The sequence below is a fragment of the Caretta caretta genome, chromosome 5 (assembly GCF_965140235.1).
Source record: "Caretta caretta isolate rCarCar2 chromosome 5, rCarCar1.hap1, whole genome shotgun sequence".
NCBI classification, from domain to species: Eukaryota; Metazoa; Chordata; order Testudines; family Cheloniidae; genus Caretta; species Caretta caretta.
This window is the reverse complement of record NC_134210.1, coordinates 101,289,855-101,314,696: the sequence shown is the minus strand read 5'-3', so window position 1 is coordinate 101,314,696 and position 24,842 is coordinate 101,289,855. Positions and strand designations below refer to the sequence as shown.

The 24,842-nt window shown below is 39.8% G+C and overlaps 1 protein-coding gene across 1 annotated transcript in view; it reads left to right on the top strand.

Moving 5' to 3' along the window:
• PGM5 (phosphoglucomutase 5) overlaps window positions 1-14,450 on the top strand; it is a 106,954-nt gene extending 92,504 nt beyond the window's left edge. The window contains exon 11 of the mRNA XM_048849350.2: window positions 12,848-14,450. Coding sequence (XP_048705307.2) covers window positions 12,848-12,937 — 90 coding nt within the window. The 3' untranslated portion in view covers window positions 12,938-14,450. The remainder of the gene's footprint in view (window positions 1-12,847) is intronic.
• Window positions 14,451-24,842: the final 10,392 nt, after the last annotated feature.

Sequence of the window (24,842 nt, the reverse complement as noted above, 5' to 3'; positions counted from 1 at the left end):
GTTTTTAATCTATAAAAGTTTCCAGTTTAAACAATAAAGTTAAAGCCTCTTTTAATCCCATTTTATTACTGCAAAATATTTGTTTTAAAATAATGAATAAACGGTTTTATCTCTCCACAGAGTTTTTTTGCTAATTTTATTTCTGAAAATACATCACTATATACTTGTGGCTATCTGAGGTTATGACATGATTTAGCCAGCCAGTGTATATGGGTTAATAAATGTGTTTTAAATGGGGGAAAGACCTACGGTAAAATACCATTTTGACTCCTTCCACACTGCCCAGCTAAACTTGGTTATAGCACAGATTGGTAACAATTGTAATTAAACTGTGTTTACGCATAGGTATTAAACAACGTTGTTGCCCTTTGTAGGCAGAGCCTAAATCAAGTGAAAATATGTCAGTGGAGGGGACAGAGCTAAGTGTTGATTTCCACTCCGGACCCATCTGAGATGTCTGCAATGTACATTTAGCAACTTTGCAGTCTATGAAACAAACACAAATGTCTGACCATATTTCCTGTCTACCACATCCTGACAAAAAGAATGATTCCACCCTACCAAAATGATTTATTCTCTAATGCTTTATAAAGTACACTAGAAAACAGTAAGGAATGTTCTGCCAGTCTTCAGTGCTGAATTAATTAAACTTTCTGACCCTCTTAATTACAAAAGGAGAAAGTGCTTCTTATAATGGAATAGCTTCTGTAACAATGAATTGTTCAATATTAAATGTTTTAAGGCAAGTAAGTGGAGAAGGGAGAGAGACATTGAGCTGGATTTAAGTTTGTATCCTTTTAAAAAAATGTTCTGAAGTGAATGTTCGATGTTTAACACTTAATATTTTTACATGAATGGAAAGTCACAAATGTTCTAAGTGAAGTTAGTGTTTGTGAAAATACCGGATTGGAGAACTGGAGATAAATGTCATCCTGACAATTCCCTGGATGTGTGCCAGCATGGGGAACAGCAACACAGGCATCAGACTACCCTGCCCTTGTGTATTATCTCTGTTCTAGAAGTTAACTCTGGAGGTGGGAGTAGGTCCTTTTCCATGCATATTCAATCCAATCCAGAGACTGCCACTAATGGTGCCAGTTATGGTGACATGGACACCTCTCCACTAAAACCTGAACTGGAACTACCATCTGATTTTATACAGGCCACTGAACTGGTCAGATTATAGCAATTTTTTTTCACTAATGATCCAGGTTGAATTTGAGAGGCAACCCTAGAGGTGAAAAAAGAAGTCATCTCTCTGGTCATCCAGTCCCCTCAGTATTCATTGATAGTCGTAATTTATGCTGTTTGGTGCTGGGCAGAAAAAGAAAAGCCTTCTGATTTTACAGAAGTTTCATCTCATTTTTGCAACAGCTGCAGTAGAATGAACTGTTGTGTACAAAGTACTTTAGTCTTGTCTTCATAAAGCTAGTTCATGTCAATATGGGTTACCATAGATAGGTGAGAGCGCCATCTAATGGTAGGAGGCATTTAACCTAGAGCTCCTTTTTGGTGACTAGGTAATGCATATGTATATGTGAATGTCCAGTAAAATAACAAAACAAAAGAACAGGTGTTCTACCTTTGTAGATTTAGGGCCAAATAGTGGCCTCACTCCTCTTTGGCGTATTGAGGACGCTGTGGAGCTATGGAATTAGAGACGCTCTGAAGCATGTTGCATGTGCAGAATCAATGCAAGTAGAATGTTTTCAACCCCACCAACCTGACATGTCTCCTGGGGGTCATGGAGCACCGTCAGTTGGGCTAGCCTGTCTGAAGCCCAGCACTCAAAGGAGCATTATTATGCCAACTTCTGTGCAGATTCATGAAGGATAGTAGAAAGAGGATCACTGTCACCTCCTCCCCCCCCGGCACACACATGCTGGAGCACATAGAATTTCCACCTCAACGCTATCGATAAATACTCCCTCTTTCTTCTAATCCCATGGTGGAGTACACTTTCCAGTGTGAGTTTTCCCAAAGCCAGATGCTTCACCGACTACAGTAAGACAGTATGGACTGGGAGGGTCACTGATCCTTACCTTCAACCAGGCAATGAGCTCCATTTAAAGGGAGTAAATCATTCTACTTTCAAGTAATACCCAAATGAAAATGAAATACCCAGTAATTCTACTTGCAAGTAATACCCAATTAGCAAATGAAAGCTTAATAATTGTACAGCAGAACATCAGTGACCATAGGTGGAAACATTCACACCACAATGAGTAGGTAATAAATAAGGAAATCCCTTTGTCAGAGAGACAATATTGTTGTGCAGCCATGGGTAGAATCTTTTGTTACTGGTGTACTTTGCTCCCACTAAGGGGAATAGGAATTATATGCATGCATCAAGAGGAGATGTGACAGAATTTCAGTTCTGCAACTTCCTTTTGTTTAACCAGTATTTCCTATCTATTTCCAGTTACAGTGGAGTGATCAACAGGAATTCAAAGGGCAAACAAGACTTTGGAGACTGTTCATTTTTGTTTTAGTTTAATTGCCTTTCTTACTTAGCCTGATTTTCATATGTATCTTTTGTATCAATGCACTCTCACTGAGGCAGCCAATCAGAATCTACCCTGTTGTTTGTGCCATACTTTTGTGCATTGCAAACCAAATCACAGTATTATTTATTGACTTTCTGCTGCTTGGCTGCCGAGGTGTTAGAGGTGGTTGAACTACTTCAGACAAAAGGGCCACATTATTCCAATATCCCTTAATCAAGCCTTTTATTTATTTTGACATTTGAAAATGCTCAACTTTTTTTAAAATACGTTTTTCATTGCCACATGCTTCTGCACACACAGATTCCAGCTGATATCAGAAACAGAAGATCCAAAACACCATGAGACGATTTGCATGCCTTAACCATGAGCAAGAAGTATTGCAATCTTGTGAGAGAGACTATAGTCAAGTTTGTTTCAGCAGAGTTTTACAGATTCATAATGTTCAGCTACTGTGAATAAGACTCTCATAAGCATCCCAACTTTTATGTTCCCATTCAAACCAAGATAATCTTCCAGTTTTTCTGAAGTTTCACCATTTTGCTTCTCTTCTCCTTTTACATTCCCATCCCAGACAATGCACTTTTCTTTTGATAAGTAGCATTCAAACTGAGATAAAATATGTTTATTATCAGTTCCAGAATCCACATATATTCTTTATAGCACATTACTAGATACATATTACCAAGATTCACCAAGATAGTGTGAAGGATTTCATTTCTATCAAAAAAGATGTGGAATAATGATTCTCTTAAGATTAAGCAGAATTACTTGTTCAGAATTCAATGTAATCTGTTATACTCCTACAGGAAACAATAATTCCTGAATGTCACTCAGGATGAAATCCACCCCACTGCAGGGGGCCTTCAGAAAACCCTCTGCACCACTTAATCATCCCATTAGATCAGAACATATAAATGATAGTCAAGATTTTCAAAAATAGAAATGTAACTTTAGGCTCCTGGTTTTGAAAATTTTGGCCACTGTTATTAGCAAACATCTGACATAGACCAGCTTAATATGGCAGCTACAAATACCAAGAGTTTCTTTCGAGAAGTAAAACATATCAATTAGGAAAATTAACAGTTGTATACCTAGACTTCTGAAAAATTGTACACCTACAGCTAGAGTGGTTGCGATTATTCCCATAGACCTCAAAAATCAATTGGTATTTTCAGGGGGAGTGGGGACTCACTAAAAAGCCTGGAAGATTTGTTAAAATGAAACACAAAACAAGCTATGTGATTCACTCTGCAAGCATGCTTATACTTCAAACACAGTAAAGCAGATTCACAGAACTGCAAGCTTTCAAGTAAGACAAGAACACAATAACTGAGTCTACATTCCACTAACAAGTGTCAGCCTCAATACAGATATACTTCTGCCAACTTATTTGGCATGTTACAAAGCTTCAAACAGACCAAACTAAACATGGTAAATGCATACTTACGTACTTGATTGATGTAGGGGATCAGTAAAATTCATTTAAAAGTTGACAACATTCTTAATTCAACTGTTCCCTTTTCTATGATTTTTATTTCCACAGTTTTTCACTATTTTGATGCAAGAAACTGTAACACAATCTCCTTCACAAACATGGATTTCAGATAGAAATCTGGCTACGTAAAAGATTTAAGATTATGTTCCATCGGTCACATTTCAGCCTATTCTTCCCATTCTGGGCTCCACCTATAACCTTTGTATTTGGGACCAGTTATGTTGGCTAAGTAATGGAATGGTTCCATAGCCTCTCTGAATTGTCAATTATAATCCATTAGTTTTTGTCCTTGTTTGGTTCTAGTTCTTTGGTAATAGATCAATCCTGATTTTCCCTGAATCATAGATAATATTGTCCTCAGTCAATAATCTGTCAGTTCTTCTGAAATCTTTTCAACTGCTTTTTTTAAATTGAGTGCCTCTTTGTAGACACCCTTGTTATGTATAATGGGTATTATGATTTGATCAAAGACCTCCCTGTGTTCAGTGCAAACTTCAGCATCCTTACAGAGAGACCATCATCTGGAGAGTTGCACCATGTTATTGAGAATTGAGCTGGTAGTTTTTTTTTGTTTAACATTGAAACTTTACCTTTTTTCCCCCTAAACTCTAGTTGGGATCCTTTTAAAATCCACCAGCCAGGAGGCTGATATTTGCAGAAGGAATTTTTACTTCTACATTGTGCTTTAGGACCGTTAGGTGGTGTTATGTCTCAACAAGGAAAAGAGCAACTCTATGTCAGAAATGTAGTTTGATTGCACCTGACAAGCTCTCGTACTTTCCATTTCATTTTTGTCAACAGAGCAGATGACAAAGGACCATAGCTAATTGTCCTACATTTCTCTGGATTCTCAGATAGCATTTCAGCAACTTGGACACAATATGGTATTGTCATAAATATAAAGGGAAGGGTAACCACCCTTCTGTATACAGTGCTATAAAATCCCTCCTGACCAGAGGCAAAGTCCTTTTACCCTGTAAAGGGTAACCTGGCTGGCACCTGACCCAAAATGACCAATGAGGGGACAAGATACTTTCAAATCTGGGCGGGGGGGAAGGCTTTTGTCTGTCTGTGTGATACCTTTGCCGGGAACCGATCAAGGATGCAAGCCCTCAACTCCTGTAGTTAGTAAGTAATCTAGCTCGAAAATGTGTTAGGTTTTCTTTGTTTTGGCTTGTGAAATTCGCTGTGCTGGAGGAAATGTGTATTCCTGTGTTTTGTGTCTTTTTGTAACTTAAGGTTTTGCCTAGAAGGATTCTCTGTGTTTTAAATCTGACTGCATGTGGGATTCTCTTCCATTTTAATCTTACAGAGTTGTTCTTTTTTCGTTTCTTTGTGCTTCTAATAAAGTTCTGTTTTTTAAGAATCTGATTGGGGGTTTTAGTATCCCTAAAATCCCAAGGTTGGTCTGTGCTCATCTTGTCTATTCTCAAGCCACCCCAGGAAAGGGGGTGTAGGGCTTGGGGGAATATTAGGGGGGGAGATAGGTTTCCAAGTGGCCCTCCCTAAATGTTTGTTTGAATCACTTGGTGGTGGCAGTGTTCACTTTTGTACTAATCCAAAGTACAAAGGAGAATTTGTGCCTTGGGAAGTTTTTAACCAAAGCTGATAAAAATAAGCTTAGGGGGTCTTTCATGCGGGTCCCCACATCTGTACCCTAGAGTTCAGAGTGGGGAGGGAACCCTGATAGGTGTTCTGCAATTTTCTTTCCAGATGTAGAATCAGCAGCAATACGTAGAAATGCTTTTAGCTGTTGTTGGGTCATTTCTGATGTCTGAACAACCAACTTGTGGTCTTTTGATTCTTTAGTTTTTTCCCCAGTGTTTCTTCTGATTCTGTCTTTGTAGCATCTAGTAGAAGAGCTGTGAGTTTAAATCTGTCCAGAATAATATATCCATGGTGAAATGCTTCAATCGCTTCTTTAAATTTCTGATTTTATGCTACATTGAAGATGATGATGTCAGCATAAAAGAAAAATGCAACTTTCATATCCGGTTCCAGTCTTTGCCTTTCAGATGTTTTTGTGACATAATTATCAATTGATCTTGGCCACTGTTTGGAGTGTTGAAGACACTGCTCCTGAATTAAGCTGATGTTGAAGAGCTCCCAGAAAAGTTTGGACTTATAATATCAGCATAGCTATGTTTGACTATGACAATGACACCTGTGGTCTTTCACTTACAAGATTATCAGAAGTCATTAGTGTTCTGCTCTTCCACTTCAATAGCATGAAACTTTGGCAATGGTACATTTGGAAGAAAATTCTTAGCTGTGCTCAGTATTATCTAGGTGCAGCTAGCAGGAGTGAACTGTGAAGAATCTGGTGGCTCACTGCTTTGGCGTCTCGTTCTACACAGGCCCTGGCATTGTTTAAAGCAGCCTTGGGGCTGCTCTAAATTATCCAAACTGGAAATGGTCCCAAGGAGCCATTTCTTCAGCTTGGGCTAGCTAGAGCACAAGAGGGCTCTGGCTGTGCCCCTAACATGCCAGCTGTTTGCCAGTCAGGGAGATCTGTTGCCTTTCCAGCCTCTTAGCCTTTTACAGTTATAGCTTCCTTTTCAAAGGTTACAGCTTCAATGATTGTACCCTTGTAGCTAGGCAAAAGAACGGTTAATAAAAGTCTCTTTTGCTTCAGTTAATAAATAGGCCATAAAAGTGGTGTGACAGATCAACAGAGCTATCAATGAACTTAAGGGTCATTAAAAACTTATTTTTAGTACAGTGTGCTCACTCAATTAATCTGTTATACTTTTCACCAAGGTTAAATTTATCATAACCAAATGTTTGATAAACAGGAAAAATGAAACATGCCAATACACATAAAAGTCCAAGGGATAAAACAAGAATAATAAAACGTGCTGATACCTAAAAGTCCAAGGTTCTAGATAAAAGTGAGCATGCAGTCCCTGTGAAATAAATTGGCCGAGATTGCTTCTTGGCTTACTAGCAGGAGCTAAGGAGGGGACCCTGTGTTCCATAACCATTCACTCTCTCCTACTAGCTAGCCAGGAAGTGACCTTTGCAACAGTGCATAAGATTTAGAAGCAGAGGCACTAATTAAAATAACCAATCCTCAGTGAGTGACCAAAATAAATTAGAGAAAATTTACTTGCTATTTAAGCATTTTTAATTCAGAGCACTAAAGAAAACCTGAAGAAGAGACCTGAAGAAGAGTTCTAAAGCTTGTCTCTCTCTCTCTCTTTCTCTCCAACAGAAGTGAGTCCAACAAAAGTTATTATCTTTCTCTCTCTAAGGCTGCTTTCTGGCTAAGTAGGAAGAAGATGTTAAAGGCAAAGGCCCAGACCCTCAAAGGTATTTGTGCTCCTAACTTCTGTCGAATGGGAGTTAGGTGCCTAAGTACCTTTGAGGATCTGGGCCCTGGAGACCAATTCTTTGGCTTTTATTAGCCAGCCAAGAAGCAGCCTCTGCCAAATTATTCTTTATCATTCATTAGCCATAAGCAGTGCATGCTTGCTTTCATCTAGAACCTTGAACTTTTATGTATTGGCACATTCTTTTTCTTCTGTTTTACCAAGCAATTAGTTATGCTAAATTTAACCGAGGTGAAAAGGATAACAGATCAATTGAGTGGGTGTAACGGACTCAAAATAAGGTTTGGTGACCCGTATGTTCACATGTAGCTTCAGTTTCTGACTCGCCTCATATTTATTGCCTATTAATAAATCATGACAGAAGGCTAATATTTACTTGTGCTTTACCTAGCTACCTGGGTACAATCATGGAAGTTGGATAAGGTTTTAAATCTAAAGGGGAAAAAATTACAGTCCATATGCAGAATCTCTTTGATTTGTTGTCATGGTTAATAAAATGTTATTTCAAACACCAGTGTCATGCTGGTATTGTACAGGGCATGTACAGGAAACAGTGCAGCAAAAAGGTTAGGTTGCTTCAAATATCTGCTCATTTTTATTCACAGTACATTGTTATTTATTATATGTATTGAAGTTGTACCTAGGGGCCACAGTTGTGGACCTGGAGCACATTGTGTCAGGTGCTGTACAAATATAGAACAACATGGATCACAAATATAAATGTATTTTCCAGGGACATACTTGAATTAAATGCTTGGCTATGCTAACTAGCTACAGAAGAATCCAATAGCAGCATGCAACCACATTGCATTGCATGTCTGTTTTTCTTGTGAAAGAGAATTCTTTCAAATAAGAACCCTACTGGGAAAAGTTCCATAGAATGTAATAAGGGTGAAACAACACATTTCTATATATTTAATAAGATATAGCAATAATTCTAAGAAATAGTAGAATTTAATAGAGAACATGTCCTTTCTATTGGTGTTTTGAAGTAATCTATAAAGTCATATAGTAGGTGTACAGTTTAATATTGAAATGTATAGGATGGTTGAAAAAGTCCATACAAAGTTTTTCTACTTACTATTAAATAATATGGGACTTTTTAAAAGGATTAATGAGAGGTAGGGCATTTTCAGCTGTTTGCTCATGATCTTATATAACTCAGCATTTTCCATGTCATTCAAATAATTTAGCTTCCATGTCATTCCAAATAATTTAGGTCACCTTACAGTGTGCCATATTGAGAATAGTTTGAAACAAAAAAAGCATTTCCAGACCATTTTCTTTTCCAGACACATTTTAAAAATACATCTGTCTGGTGACAATGATTATAGAAGATCTCATGAATCATGGATTTCACTTGCCTATCTCTCCTTAGAAAAATCAGCACTTGTTCCAGAAGAGTGAGTTCTGCTGGCTCTTGCTGCTGTAGCTCTGGTTAGAAGTCAGCAGCTGGGTCTGTGTAACTGTTTTAACATCTGGAAAACTCTGAAGGGTCATTTGGTCTAATAGTAAGTCAAGTACCCTAAACCCCGTACAACAGCCACATGAAATATAGCTGATTACGCAATGGATCTCTACCCTACTGTGACATTCATTTAATAACTGGCTAGTTTGGATTTTTGTTGTTGTTTTTCTGTGGGCTGATAGGAGATGAAATAAAAAGGTTAGTGCAGATGGCAGTGTGTGTATACACAACTTATCCTGTGTCATAAAGTTGTTCTACCATGTTCACTTGGGTACATTTTAAGATGAGAAAACCCTATAAATACAAAGCCTGGCACAATGTTTTGAAGGGTTTTTTTTTTCCTGCTAAATGTAGCGTAACATCACAAGAAAAAAACTCTAACAAACACAAAAGCAGGTGTTTGAACTTATGTAAAAGAAGTTATAAGTATTATCTGGTGTTCTTAAAAATGCTTTGAATCCCAAGGTGGGAGTATTCTCTCATAAGAATATAAGAACAGCCACACTGGGTCAGACCAGTGGTCCATCTAGTCCAGTCCTGTCTTCCTAGTGTGGCCAATGTCATAGGGAAAGAACAGAACAGGGCAATTTCTGAGTGATCCATCCCCTATCGTCCAGTCCCAACATCTGGCAGTCAGAGGCTTAGGGACATCTAGAGCAGCGATTCTCAAACTGTGGGTCAGAACCCAAAGTGGGTCACAATCCCATTTTAATGGGGTCGCCAGGGTTGGCTTAAACTTGTTGGGACCCGGGGCTGAAGCTCGAACCCCACCGCCTGGGGCCAAAGCCTGAGGGTTTCAGCCTTGGGCAGCAGTGGAGCTCAGGTTACCGGCCCCCTGGCTGGGGCTGAATCCCTTGGGCGGTGGGGCTCAGGTTTTCGTCCTCCCTCCTGGGCCATGTAGTAATTTTTATTGTCAAAAGGGGGTTGCGGTGCAATGAAGTGTGAGAACCCCTGATCTAGAGCATGGGGTTGTGTCCCTGACTATCTTGGCTAATGGCCATTGATGGACCTATCCTCCATGAACTAGTCTAATTCTTTTTTGAACCCAGTTATAGTATTAGCCTTCACAATTTCTCCTGTCAACGAATTCCACTGGTGTGTGTTGTGTGAAGAAGTACTTCCTTTTGCTTATTTTAAACCTGCTCCCTATTAATTTCATTTGGTGACCTCTGGCTCTTGTATTATGAGAAGGAGTAAATACTCTTCCTGATTCACTTTCTCCATGCCAGTCATGATTTTATAGACCTCTATCATATCCCCCCTTAGTTGTCTCTTCTCCAAACTGAACAGTCCCAGTCTTTTTAATCTCACCTCATATGAAAGCTATTCCATACCTCTAATCATTTTTGTTGGCCTTCTTGCTTCCTCTTCCAATTCTAATATATCTTTTTTGGGATGGGGTGACCAGAACTGCATGCAGTTGTCAAGGTGTGGGTGTGCCATGTATTTAAATAATGGCATTATATTTACTGTGTTGTTATCAATCACTTTCCTAATGGTTCCTAACATTCTGTTAGCTTTTTAGACTGTTGCTGAACACTGAGCAGATATTTTCAGAGAACTATCCACAATGACTCCAAGATCTTTCTCAAGTGGTAACAGCTAATTTAGACCCCATAATTTTGCATGTACAGTTGGGATTATGTTTTTTAATGTGCATTACTTTGCACTTATTAACATTGAATTCCATCTGCCATTTTGTTGCCTACTCATCCAATGTTGCAAGATCCCTTTGGGCTTTCATGGCTTTAACTTTTCCAGAACTTTTCTGGAGACATAAATCAAAGTATTTGTTTTGTCAGAGATGAAATTACTTTGCTAGCATGGTCACCTGAGGTTTACGTTAGATTAGAGAGGGAATTTTAGAGCTGTGCTAAACATTCATTCCTAAACCAGGCAAAACTCATGTAGGTTTGGACGGCCTTACAAACGACACTCAGACCAGATTAGTCAAAAGGTTTACTAAGATTCATGCACTTTTCAAGCTAACCTGGGCTAATTATGATTTTTCATCAGAATAGCACACAATTTGTTTTTGAAGGGGAGGGACATTGCCCACATTTGACATAAACCAAGTGAAATTTTGCCGCAAAGATGAGATTTTCCCACAAAGTTTAAAATATCAGCCCATCTGGACTGAGTTCAAAGAAAATATTTGCACAAAGCCAAACCTCTGAATCTGCTCAGCTTTTAACAAGCCCTTGGGTGCAGTTTAGAATGCTGTGAAGCCTTGATCCTTTGCAAATGGATTATAGTTTTCGGGGAAAACATAACTGAGAATGTGGAGATGGAGAAAGGCAGTTGGATGGGAGTTCTGCAAGACAGGGCAGAATAAAAATGCAGTGAGCCAGGCAGCCTCTACAATGGATGACACATCTCTCAAGGCTCCAGTACAAATAATCCACAAGCAAAGGGCACCAGGCATTGTCACTTGTCAGATACATGCATGTTTGAGATATCTATTGGTATGTCTAGTTTGTGAGAGGTGTGATGTTTTCCCTGGCAATCACGGATTTAGAGATATATTCTCCAGTGGTTCTTAACTGAGCCAAACTCTCACTGAAGTTAATAGAAGCTTTGTTCGATTTACAGACTGTACAACTTTGTTGTTGCATACTGTTTTATGGATAACAATGCATTTCAAACAATGCAGTTTTTATTAAGTAGTTTGTTTGTGGTGTATCCAGGCACACTTTTAATGTCATTTTGAGTTCAACTTTTAATAATAGAGCTTTACACTTTTTAAAAGTAGAAATAAAATTTGAAAAACACTTTAAATGTGGTAATCTTGACTAACCTAAGGCTTTCAGCCAAAGCAGAGAGTGGGTTGTTTTGTTTGTTTGCTTTCTTATTTAAATTTGTCATTTTATTGCTCATGAAGGTGGTAAAACTGGGTAGGGTCCTGTGATCTGTTTTTATCTTTCAGTCCTCTCCGGAGTGAAAAATTCTCTCTTTTTTTATCTGGGAGAGGGAGGCCCTAGGAAAGCCACTTCCAGGGACTGGGTCACAGAGAGAGCCCGGAGCCAATAAGAGGGCATAGATGCTTCTGTGCCCCCCTGAAGGTATCCAAGATCCAGGTGGTCTGTGGGCACCTGTGTTTCTTCCATGGTGGGACAATGCCCCTCTGCCCAAGTACATTTGTGGTGATTCTTCTCTATTGCAGGTATAGCTGTTTAGAGGAATGAGCTTTCCCTACTTACAGAGCATAGGAGCTGGCTCGTTTTGTTTTTTCATTTTGTAGCATTTTCAAGAAATGTTAACTTTGATGCTCTTCATATTAATGTATTGTATAAAATGTATGAACTCTTTACCCTGTGTGGTGTTGTCTAATCATTGTGCAATTAGAAGTGGATCCACAGATAGGAAAGGAATAGTAATATCCCACTGATCACTGGCCAGGTTTCTGAATAAATGAATATGGCCATAAACTCTGTTGAAATCAGTGGCAGCATAAACAGAGATGTTATTTCATCACTCTTACCTGATAAGGTTTTCATTTTATTCGTTTTGTTTAGGCATCTAGACAAAAAAACACTCCCACTTAGACACAAACTGTAAGGTTGTTAAAGTTGTAAATAGAGATCTATAAACTGAAACTGCAAGGGAAATACCTCTTTGACCTATGCAGTATAAGTGCAAGTAATAATGTTTTAGTCATATAAATATTTTTATGACTCCTACTAAGATACCTGCCTCAGTATCTGTGTCATTGAGTTCTTCAGTTTAACAATGTAGTGTATGAAAATACCGTTTGGTTATAGTTTCAACTCAGCTTCATAAATAATTCCAGGTTTGAGACTTCCACATGGTTTTATATTGCATATTTCACACAGAGCTCTCCATTACTCTTGGTGTGTGGTGAGGTTATCATTACAACATCTGGGGTTTGCACGTTCTGCATAGCTTAACTACTTTAGACCCAGTATAACATTTCATATTATTAGTTAACACTGTGTTGAACAAGGGAAAAATCAATAACAGATTTTTAAAAAGTGTTCATTGACTTTTCTTCTTAAAGTGGCTCACTGTATTCCTTTTCTTCTAGGCTGTGCTGAGTCCTCTCATAGCCATTGCACTGAAAATATCTCAGATCCATGAGAGGACAGGGCGGAAGGGACCCACTGTCATCACCTGAATCTACAAAGGATCATTAACCCAGGGCCAAAAGAGAGAGGGCAAGGAAGAGAGATGACCTTGCTAAACCACGTTAGCTGTTTGTGCCTAGTATGGCTTTAAAAGTTTTTTGGGGGTGGGGGTGGGAAGAAAAATTCAGTTTAATATTGATCAAATTCAGTTGCATTAATTGCCAGAGACAACAGTGTACTGACTTCTGTTTTAGAGCAACAATATCTTTTTGTCCAAAAAAATAAATAAAAATAACCAAAGAAAAAGCCCTTAACCTTTGAACGTTGCAAAATGCCAGTATGACAGGAAGGGCTGACCTTTGTATTTTCTTTCCCCTTCGAGTGTTATGATAAAGTAAGAAGAATTTTGGACTTGGGAAGAAGGGGGAAATGGTCTACAATGCAAACATGTTTTTTGGTGAATACAGTTTATGGTTCTTGTCAGCTTCTTGTTGGTTTAGGAAGAAATCATCAGCGTGTCTGAGGTACGGGGCAGCATACTAGTCTTTGCGAAGGGTGCATTTGCATACTCCGTTTGTTCCTTTCTCATCTGCACCCTTAGCCAGCTTGCAGATCCACACCAGCAGCAGAACTGTGCACACATTTGAAAATGAATGAAATGAAAGATGAATGAAATGAAAGACTCCCAATGAAAGATGCCAGTGCTTCCTTTTTTTTGGTTTAGAAGTGTAACAGTGTGACTCATGTCTCTCTCTAGGTTTCCCTGAAATTGACTCTTCCTTTTTTTTAAAGGAGGGTAATTATTTTTATTGAAGCCAAAATATGATTAATGTTTTAGTCACGGGGGCATCAGTTGCCTTTTGCAATATCCCTCATGTTCATAAGCATGTCCTGCTGGTGCTTACTGGGCTTGGAGGGTACTGTTGCAAGTTCAGCATATTTTCCATAAATGTGTTATCATAGAAAGATTTTAAAGATTACATACCTATGTTCATACTTATCAGGAATGGATGTAATACGGAAGAGGGAATGAATTAAATGAAATACTTGGCTGATTCACTAGTTGAGCTCAGAGTCTATTAGATTCTTTAAAGTAGAGTTCATAGGATAAAGAGCTGGGGAGAAGGGACTTGACATGAATGAGAGAAGCATATGTACACTTGTGGTTTTTTTGCTTGTGAAATGCTGCTGCAGCTCTAGTTATGGTTCATTGCTTTGTACTGAACAAGAACACAAACACTTTGTGCATGTGACTTGTTTGAATGTTTTGCTTCCTTGGGAACAGCGTGTGGTCACTTGTCATATCATTTGTTGAGTTGGCTTTGTGCAATTTGAGACTTTGCAGCATGTACAATTCATATTGCAACCCATCAAGATTTCAGTGCAATTTAGATAATATTGCAGTGCAGGAAGTTGCTTTGTTTTCTTTTGACACTTCTGTCAAAAATTGCTATGACATTTATTATCTAATAAAGTGGATTGCTATATTTCTGTCTTAATACCTAATTGTTGACAAAACACACTGTGCTTTCATCCATTCAAATAAAGCTGCCTTTAATAGAATTACATTATCTACTTAATTCATTCTAAATAAATAAGACACTGATGTTTTCACACAATATTTTACTACAGTATTATTTAATATTTGAATAAATCAAGAGATTCCATGGCTTGAATTCATTTTATAAAGGATTGTGGAAGGCATCAGAAGGTCCCTGCATCTTCACCACAATTCGGGTGTCCAAATTTAAATGTACTCTTCTTTAAAGAGGGCATGTTTATCTAGACCTAACCTACAGTGCTTCATATAGGGCAAACTCCTCCACTGTTGGTTTAGACTTGTGCAGATTTGGCCTAGACTGTGAGAGAAATTTCCCTTCAAAATGCTGAACCACTCAGCTCGTCATATGTTGGCAAATCCTACTGAAAATGGGCCAACCAAGAATTTGAAAAGTTCTTATTGTTATAAGACCTCAGATGATTAAATAATCTTTGACCTGATCACCTGGCAGAGGTGAGTTTGAAAACCAATTTAGGTTTCCCATTGTCTTAGCCTCTGGAGACTGGGATTGCTGAAAACAAGATGTACTGTACCCACCCACTATAAAAGAGACGGGAAAGCCTTGCTAAACTGCCACTGACCATATCCAGTAAATACTCCACCAGACTTCTCTGTTCTAGGAAAGGCATGATAGCATTAGCCGCAGTAGGTGGCAGTCAGGATTCAGGAAAAAATGAAGCAGAATTGGAAAGTTCTCAAAAGGAAAATACTGGGTCTAATTTTGCATTATGTTTTATTAGTAATGGAGTTGCACTGATGTAAAACTGGGGTAATGCACTTGAGAATAAGATGATCTCTGTGTATGATTTTTAATAGTTATCTTGCAAAACTGTTGTAAAACTGTTACCATCCTCAACACAAAACCTACTCTCTAGTCCTTTGTAATACTGATTGATGATAACGATAAAACTGATTATTAATACGATTGATATTCTCCACCCAAAAAATTACTTGTCATGTACAAGATGATGAGTAAAACTTTGTAAGGCTGACTCACGATGTGTATATCTCTGTATCTGATTTGTTCAAGGAAGGACTGTGACCACAGTCTCATTAATCATGCACTTAATGTACAGAGATGTTTTACTTGAAAATAGTTGAGAGCTTAATGGTTAGAAGCTAATGTCTGGGGAAATGGCAACATGTCCACCACCTCTTACAAGGATAGTGTTACTCTTTGCAAGGCTGCTAGAGTGAGGGGCTTGACGAGAAAAAGTCCTGTCCCCCCCTCTACTCCTACTGTTGGGTTAAGTGGTTGGGCTGGTCCATGGGTTGCAGCCTCTACACTGTCAAGGCAGTTTTGAAATAACTGTACTAGTATCTATTTGGACATCCTTTCTGTTTCCCGAACAGTTGGGTTTGTCATACAAACAGCATGTAGTCTAAGAGCACACTCCCAGCCTGCAAGGGTGAAAAGGCCGGGGGGGGGGAGGGAGGGGAAGCTATTTTGGAAGAGAAACTCCTAGAGAATAAGGGGGAGTGGGCAGCAAGGTACCAAGGGGTCTTTGCAGAGGGGTGACCAGGACAGAGGGATGGGGTCCCAGAAACAAAGAGATGGAGGCCAGAGGAAAGGGAATGGGGGAGACTTGGGGAAGAAATGAGTTTGTGGACCCAGCTGGAAAGAGAGAGGGAAAGGTTCAAGGAAGGGAAGATAAATGAGGAAGGGACAAAAAGAAGTGGAAACTAAAAGAGGTAGCAAGTAGACCATGCAAAAGTAGTGTGGAAGATGGAAGAAGAAAGACAGAAAGAAGTAAAAACATGGAAGGGTAGAGAGAACAAGAACTATTAACTTGTGTGCAATAGCAGGGAGAAGACCAACTAGCAAAAACTTGTCATTCTGTTCAATTATATCAAACTGTGTATAATTATATTATTAAAGTGCCATCCATTCGTTGACATAACACATTAGTAACCTCCCTTCACTTATTGAAGATAAATAACAGACTTAAACCTTTTTTTTTTTTTTAAATCATGAACCGGTGGCTTATGGTATAAAATATTTAACAATGTACGTAAGGCACAAAACCTGGCAAAGATGTTTCATTTTAAAGAATACTCAGTACTAACATGGTAGTGGCGGAGCAGTCCTAGGCTTGAGGGTGCAGAGGTGAGGAATACCCCACCAATTCCCCCAACTTTTATTCTTCAGCCATACCTGAGGAGCTGGCCCCATATGTCCAATGCACTGCACTGAAATGTAAAAAAATTTCCCTTTCAGCATGAATAAATTACCGTCAAAGAAAAATGCTTGGCCTCACGCCTAGGAACTACGCATCTCAGCACTGAGGATAGTGATAGGATGGGAATAGCATTATTGCATTATTGTTCAGGAGGCTAGGGCAGAAAAGTCCTATTCCTTGAACCCTTGTTTTGAATTCTTCATATCTTTACAAATAAAGAAAATCCCTTTTAATCCAAAACTTCTCATGGCTGGTCATGCCAAAGGTAAATTTGTTTTGGAAAGTTTGAGTAAAATTAATTCAGCCATTTAAAACCTTTCTGCTTTTAAAAAGATTGTTGACATTTATTCACTCATGCAGTCACCCACATCATTTCCATTCAGCTTCTAACTAAGCAGTGAAAGTATATACATGAAAGACAGATTGAGTCGAGCAAAATAGTCCCTCTTAACCTGAACTTGTCTTACATCCCGGTTAGCCCTCCTTCCCTCCACACCTTAACCCCTGTTGCTGTTTGAAGACGCAGTGAGCAGTCCATTTATCCTTGAAAGGGTCTGGAGCCCTTAAGAGCCTACAATAGAATCACAGGACTGGAAGGGACCTGAGAAGTCATCTAGTGCAGTCCCCTGCACTTATGGCAGGACTAAGTATTATCTAGACCATCTCTGACAGGTGTTTGTCTAACTGCTCTTAAAAACCCCCAGTGATGGAGATTCCACAACCTCCCTAGGCAATTTATTCCAGTGCTTAACCACCCTGACATTTCCTAATGTCCAGCCTAAACCTCCCTTGCTGCACTTTAAGCCCATTGTTTCTTATCCTATCCTCAGAGGTTAAGAAGAACAATTTTTCTCCCTCCTCCTTGTAACAACCTTTTATGTACTTGAAAATTATCTTGTCCCCTCTGTCTTTTCTCCAGACTAAACAAACCCATTTTTTTCAGTCTTCCCTCATAGATCATGTTTTCTAGACCTTTAATCATCGTTGTTGCATTTCTCTAGTCCAGTCCCCTGCACGCAATACTTGCAATGTATTGAGGTTGGTGTGGCCACAGAAAGGCTAGTAAAATTCTTAAGCCCTTTTTGGATTTCCCCTGAAATGTTAGGGAAGAATTCAGAATCTTAGTTCTTGCCCAGAACTGCCCAAGAAACAGGGCCACAAAGCAGATGCAAGGAAGGTGTCCTCTGCCTCATTACCAGTCTGCTCTGTGGGTCAGTCAGAACTGGTGGCCAGCTGGCACGTCCTCCCTACCCCATGGGACGGTGGACCCCAAGTTTGGCGCTCTCAAAGAAGCCACTGTTTATCTGAAGCCTTGTTTACATGGAGTTTCATCTGCCTATCAAACACTAGATCAGTGGTTTTCAACCTGTAATCTGCAGACCCTGGGGGTCCAGAGACTATATCTAAGATTTCCAAAGGGGTCCGCACCTCCTTCTGAAATTTTTTTATGGGTTTGCAAATGAAAAAATAAAGTTGAAAAGCACTGTACTAGATAAAGGGGTTAGTGCTGTATTCAGATAAAGGAGAATTTAGAAGTCAGGCCTGTGTTAGCAGGGCACTTTGAACCAGGAATATATCCATAAATATGTACCTTCCAGCATTCTAACCAGCCACTTTATGTTCCAGTGTGTGTGTGGGGGTGGGGCGGGGAATCTGTACCTAAAAATGGTGCAATTCTTCATGAGCTACAGCAGAAGTGAGTCAATAATTGAATTAAAGTGTGCCATTCTGAAAAGTCACACTGAAAATGGCATTCTGGGCTTCCATGTTTGTTTTTCACTGATTTCCAGATAAAATGTGCTCAATTCAAAAGTAAAAAAAAAAAAAAAAAAATGGGGGGGGGGATATCAAATCCTGACCCATTGAAGTCAATAGCAATACTGCTGTTGACTTCAGCGGAACCAGGATTTTACTCCGGTAGTTTTTCTAACTGTCAGCCCTGCATGCTCAACCTAGGGCTGAGAATCAAGCTTGAATCTTGCCTCACATTTAATGAATGTCTTCCCTCAGCAACACATATACAACCCCATAGTTGTCAGCATCCTGCAGCATGAACATGACTAAAATGCAGTAAAAACATACCTTTGTCACTAAAGCCAGCTGTTCCGACTCTGAATACATTCAGGAAGCAGGTCTCTTGAGTAAAAAGGTATCATTTACCACGGTCACTTCTCAGAGGAAACCCTCTCTTTAACTGCTTTTGAAATAACATGTAAAGGTTCCCATTTCTCCTGGTTTTTATTCTCCCCCACTTTAGAATGTGCAGCTTTTTAATCATTTAAAAAATCTTTTTACATAGATCCTGTTTGTCTTTCTCCATCTTTCCAATTATAGTATTTATCCTGTCATTGTTTTCTTTTGAATGTGTTTAGTCTCTTTCTCTCCATTGTTTTTCCTTTTTTTCTGTCCTTTAACTCTACCTCTTTTAATGTGTCATTTCCTGTATAATTATTTCCATTTTTAACCTTATGTTCTCCTCTCCCCTTTTTCTGGGCACACCGTCTACCCCTCCCTACTCCTTTGACTCCCCAAGGAAAACATGTCTCACCTCCCATTTCTTTGTCATTCTTCTCAATCACATCCTCTATTTCCCTTCTTCTCCCATCAAGGGAAAGGCTATATTTCAAATCAGAAAATAATCCTCGAGGAGGAAGAATTGATTTATTTTGCAGTTGATTTTCTCCATGTTTTCAGTTTCTACAATGATTTGTAGCCAGCCCACTCTTGCCTCTTCTGATACATGAGCGTAAAGAAAGATTGATAAAGCATCTTATCCTGTTCATGTTGTCTTCATAAAGGGCAAAACTCTAATTGAACTCAGTGATGCAGGATCAGGCCCAAATAGAGCCTTACTTCTTTGGCACTGAGTTTGTGAACAGTGCAATGGAAGCAGCTAACCTTATAGCTATGAAGACAATGCCTAAAGAAATGGCTCATAGAAGGCTTTTTTCTGCAAACAATCTGTATTATTCTTTCAGGAGCTGTGCTATGAAACTGGCGTCTTCTCATTAGTGTGCAGCAATGACTGAGCTCAGCTTGGGTGTTGTATATCCCTCTGGAAGTATGGAAACCTCATTTCTAGTTCAGACTTGGTTTGAAAAAATTTATTGAAATAAACAGATGAATTCAATGCAATATTAAAGTATCGGCTATTAACACAAAGTAAAGCAGTTATCTCCAAATACTCATGGTAGAAAAATACCCAACTATTAGCTTATGAATTAATAATCTTCCAGATCAGCAAATATGAATGGAAAAACAAATGGGAACTTGCACCAAAAGATGAGATGCGAGAAAGAGATTTAAATTAATAAATAGAGGAACATTAAGTAGCAGCACTAACATTTTCCTTCCAGTGTAAAAAATAATGGCTTCTATACACTGGTAGCCAGCGTATCAAGGTACAGTACAGTCATTTATATCTCAAGAGCATTTTCACTCAACATCTTGATGGGCTGACGTGAGCACAAAATGAAATACTGGCTATGAAAAGGAAATTAGCCAGTTGGATATTTGGTATGAAAAAATCTTTCATAAACAGATCATCTAGAGACATTGGACAGAGTACAATGAATGTATTTGGTACTGGCTTTTTTGTGTGAGCATAGAGAAATGTGAAAACAAACTGCTCTGATGTTGGCTTGAGCCAACAATTATGAGCTATACTTAATATCATTAGCAAAGTCTTTAAAGGCCAGAGAATGCTGTTCTTGTTTTAAAATACTGGGAACCTCCTTAAATAACCTCTCTAATGCCACATGAATGGATTGTGGTCAATGCTGTCCCCAGGCAACTGTTGCACCCTGTAGTATAATACAGTAGTATTATATAGCACTGGCCCATGTCTTTTCCAGCACCACTTTACACATTCAGTGTCTTATCCACTGACTTTGTCTCGGAATAACTGGCGTGCTTTGGTCCTTCTAAAGTCCCTTCACAGTTCATATTATTAGCAACTGACTCCGGGCCTGGGTGCATGACAAGCGCCTGAGACTCCTCCTGTACTCGAGTCATGCTCAGCTGTTGGCTGCTGCTGCACAGACATTTCGTACGATGGCGGTTGTTCCTCCTGAAGGCTAGTTTCATCTATGAATTCCATGCTGCTTCCAGTGTACAGCGGCGGAGGGATGTTGTAGAGCTCTTCCTCTCTTGCTGAAAGGGAGAGTGGTATTGGGAAAGTCAGCTTTCCCGGATCAATGCTATCTTCATAGCACGGAGGGTAGAAATCAGGCCTGAAAAATAATCACACCGAAAAGATTCACTAGTTAGAAGAGATTTATATAAGCTGGGCCTGGTTAGATATGTGTGCTTTTGTCACCTTGTCACAGTTTATCTGAGATTTAAAATATAAACTGAAGAAATGAAATCTGGCTAAGAAGGACTAGATCAGCTGAACACATATGAAACAGATTTGCTGATCAGCATCCTGTGACTTTCTCTAAAGTGTGCCATTTAAAATAATTTTAAATATCAGCCTCAGCCTCAGAAGTGAATTTAATTGACAAGGTTTCCTGACTGTCATGCAAATATCACCCACCAAGTGTCTATAGTGCAGCAGCTTCCGTAAAGGGCACTCGGATTGGAAAAGGGAGTATATTTCCTGCCAAGCTGATTGCATGGCGATTATTTTCCGCTCTCCACAGATTTTTAAGTGCTATCCATATTCTCTTGGTTATCAAACCAGGGTTTGTGATGCGATGTATTTATAGAGCTGTTCCAGAACATATTGTCAGTGTTTATGGTGGTGTTACCACAACAGACAGCAAGAGTCATTTGTATCCAAAGACTCTGTTACAAACTTTGCCAGGCCTAGGGCCAACCAGTTTAAGAAACTGCCTATCAGAAAGCATCAGACTTCACTCAGAAATAGCAGGGATATTTACACAGAAACCTCAAGCATAGACCATATAGGAAATTGTGAATCATTCCATTGCTTTGGCCTCCCTGGAAGACCGTGCTGAGGAGCAATACAAAACATGGGCACAGGTTGTCTATTACGGTGATCCAGCTGGGCCTGCTGCGCTCCTGAGATAGCTCCACTGAGGCCGGAGGAGTTGTGCCTGCTCTCCCCAGGAATTTGTCCCCGTGTGTGTAATCACGGAGAATAGTTTTTCAGGGATACAATCAATGTACAGGGTAGATCACCTAAACTGCTGCTGTTACGGTCCTAACTGCAATCCACCGCATATGAAATGTTCAGGCTCCTGTTCTATGCCCATACAAATAGAATAAAAAGCCTTATACTGGCTACAGGTTACTCTTCTTTGATATAATGCTATGTCATTTATTTCTCTTGAGGATACATTTACCAAATGCAACACCTAGTTTGCCCACGCATACATTGCAGTACGTACCTGTCTATGGTGTTGATGTGCATTTCTCTATGGCTGGGATTTCTCTGGAAAATATAGAACAGGTTGGTTTTTTTTCTGACTTCATGGCACATGCTCCAGAAAATCCCAGTCGCAACGAGTAAGAACCCCAACGGTAGCAGAGAATAAGCAACGAGCAGATTATTCCCACATCTGCACAAAAGGGAGCCTGTGGAAATGCAAAAGGCTCCCATGCAAATAATAGAGAAGCCAGTTAAGAGCACAAAGAGACGAAAGAGACAGAAAAACTTTTTTGGCATCTTCATGGTTAAACACAGCATCTAGTTCCTTCTCCCTCACGCTCACACTTTCTCTCTCCGCTGTGCTTCCTACTTGCATTCGTCAAGGTTTTATGCACTTCAGGATCAACTGGCCTTTGGACAATTAAGAGAAGCAGGCAGTTATACAATACTCATTAACTCATCGAAGTTGCCATAATATCTTTAGGGATTAATTTATAATTATAAGGCTGCTTTAAGGGGGGGGGGGGGAATTCTTCCTGTGTCATTTCTTTGCCAGTGTAAGCTTTGAAAACCATTGATGCATACTGTGCTTCTCAATGAGTTAAACATTAGGGTTTGGGTTTGAATAGAAACCACCAACCTTGCCAGCTTTGGGGCAATGCTTTCTAGCACTGACAGTTTCTTTAAAAAAACCCAACCTCCATTGTTCCTAATTCTCTGTTAAAAGCTTGAAGAAAAAATGTGTGTCTACTGATTATGAATTCTTTCTTTCACTCTTCCCAACTGAATGTTAAATGACTGTGGCATTTCTTATTGCTCACTTTCTAGTTTCCACCCCAGGACCATCAATGATCAATAAAAATTACACACATTCAACAAAACAGTCTAAGGGTGGTGTAAGTTTGGTTCTTCTCCTCTTCCCCAAATTCAGCTCCATGTTGATTATTTTTTCTTTGCTCTGTCTTCTTTCTCCTAGCATCAGCTATTGACTTAGGAGCCTATTTTTAAAGGTAATTAGGTGCGTAAAGATATAGATAGGCACCTTCTGGGATTTTCAAAAGCTCCTAGGCCCCTAACACCCACTGAAATCATTTGTTTAATAATGCCACTTTGTCTTTCAGTGGGGAGGAGAATTAACCATACCGTGCCAAGAAATGTAGTCAACTCTTTCCCGCCTAGCGTCTTTAATCAAAACTGGATGTCATTCTAAAAGATAGGCTTTAGTTCAGCCATGGTTGGGCTCAGTGCAGGAACTAATGGGTATAATTCTATGGCCTGTCACACTAGGGATCACACATAAGGGATCCTTTCTGGCCTTAAGTCTATGAGAGTGATTCTTTCTTCCACTATAGCCCCTGTATGCCGCTGCCATGGTATATAGGGGTCATAAAAGCCTCACAAGTCCTGGCACAGGGGCCATGCCCAGTGGGGAGAAAGGAGCATATTGGATAGGGGAGGGGCTATAGCACATGCCACTGTGGCCATTCTGCACATCTCCAGAGTGTGGAGCTGCCCACGGCTGCCCAAGTAGGGTGACAAATTACAGTATCTCCTGTGGCTTCCTAAATTACTCTGGGTTGTTTTGATGTCTGACCAGCTCAGGGCCCCAAAGGCACAAAGGTCATCTTTGCTTCAACCCTTCCCCAAGGCGCAGCACACAATCTCACCCTATGACTCTATTCATGTATTGTTTGGTGGTTTAATTATGATTGTTTATTAGCATTGTATTTTACCTGTGTGGGCATGACCCCAAACACTTTGCCAGGGGTTCTTGATAAATAATATGCTTATTTGTTTATTTTGTCACAAAGCTGCCATACATTCTGGTGAAAAAATGTGCTTTTCAGCCCTCTCCCACTGTGTCAGGTTATCTACTCAACCAGCTCCAAAACAGGTCAGTGCAGCTGATTTTTGTACCAACTATGAGAAGGTGTTTTGAGGTTGTTTCATTTGCTGTGATACCAAAGGTGGCAAAAGCCTTTCTTAACTGAGCAAAGCATTCACATAAAGAGCTGTCGGGGCCAGTTTTTACTGCAAAGTTAACTCAGGTTATAATGCAAATCTTCCTGTTAACTCAACGCCCATCCACACACACAAACCCCACACTCAAGTGCGGTGGCGCTATTCACTCAAGTTGGTTGGCACAATTGGCCTGCTAACACGACCACTCAGTAATGTGAATGCAGACTAGTGTCACTGGAGTGCTGCCAGTCCTCCAGTGCCTTCCCACAATTCCCCATACTCATATTTTCTTGCTCTCTTCCTATTCCATCGATCTAGCCTGGACGTCACCTTCACTGCCCACAGATGAAACAAAGTCCTAATTGTACAGCAAACCTCCTCCGTCACAGAGCCAACAATTGACTTGCCAAAACCAAACTAATCCATAACATTCTGGGGTGGCCAGATTCCAGATAGCAATAGTAACCTGCTTTGGAAGTGTTATGGCCAGACATGATAAGGGGGGCTTCATCACCCACTAAAAACTGCATCAGTGGCCACCACTCCTCCAGCTCTGCATGCAGCTTATGTGCTCTTCTTAACAAAGCATACCACCTCTTTCCCATGATGTCGAGCCACTGCTGAAATGCCTGCCACTGCATCTTACGCCTTGCATCTTCCCCCTGTTCACAGGCTCCCACACTACGCTGCAAAAAAATTCTTAGCATGGCTCAGCTTACTGCAATGCTAAGAATGATGGGATGCGCCCGCAGCAGACAGTATAAGTGAATAGAGTGGCAGTGTGGATACAGGGCATTAAACCAATTAAAGTATTATTCTGCCATGTCCCTGCTCTCACTCAAGCTAGGCAAACATTGGAGAAATCAAGTGTAGATCACTCGAGCTAACTTTCCAGTAAAGATACTCTGCGTGTTGTT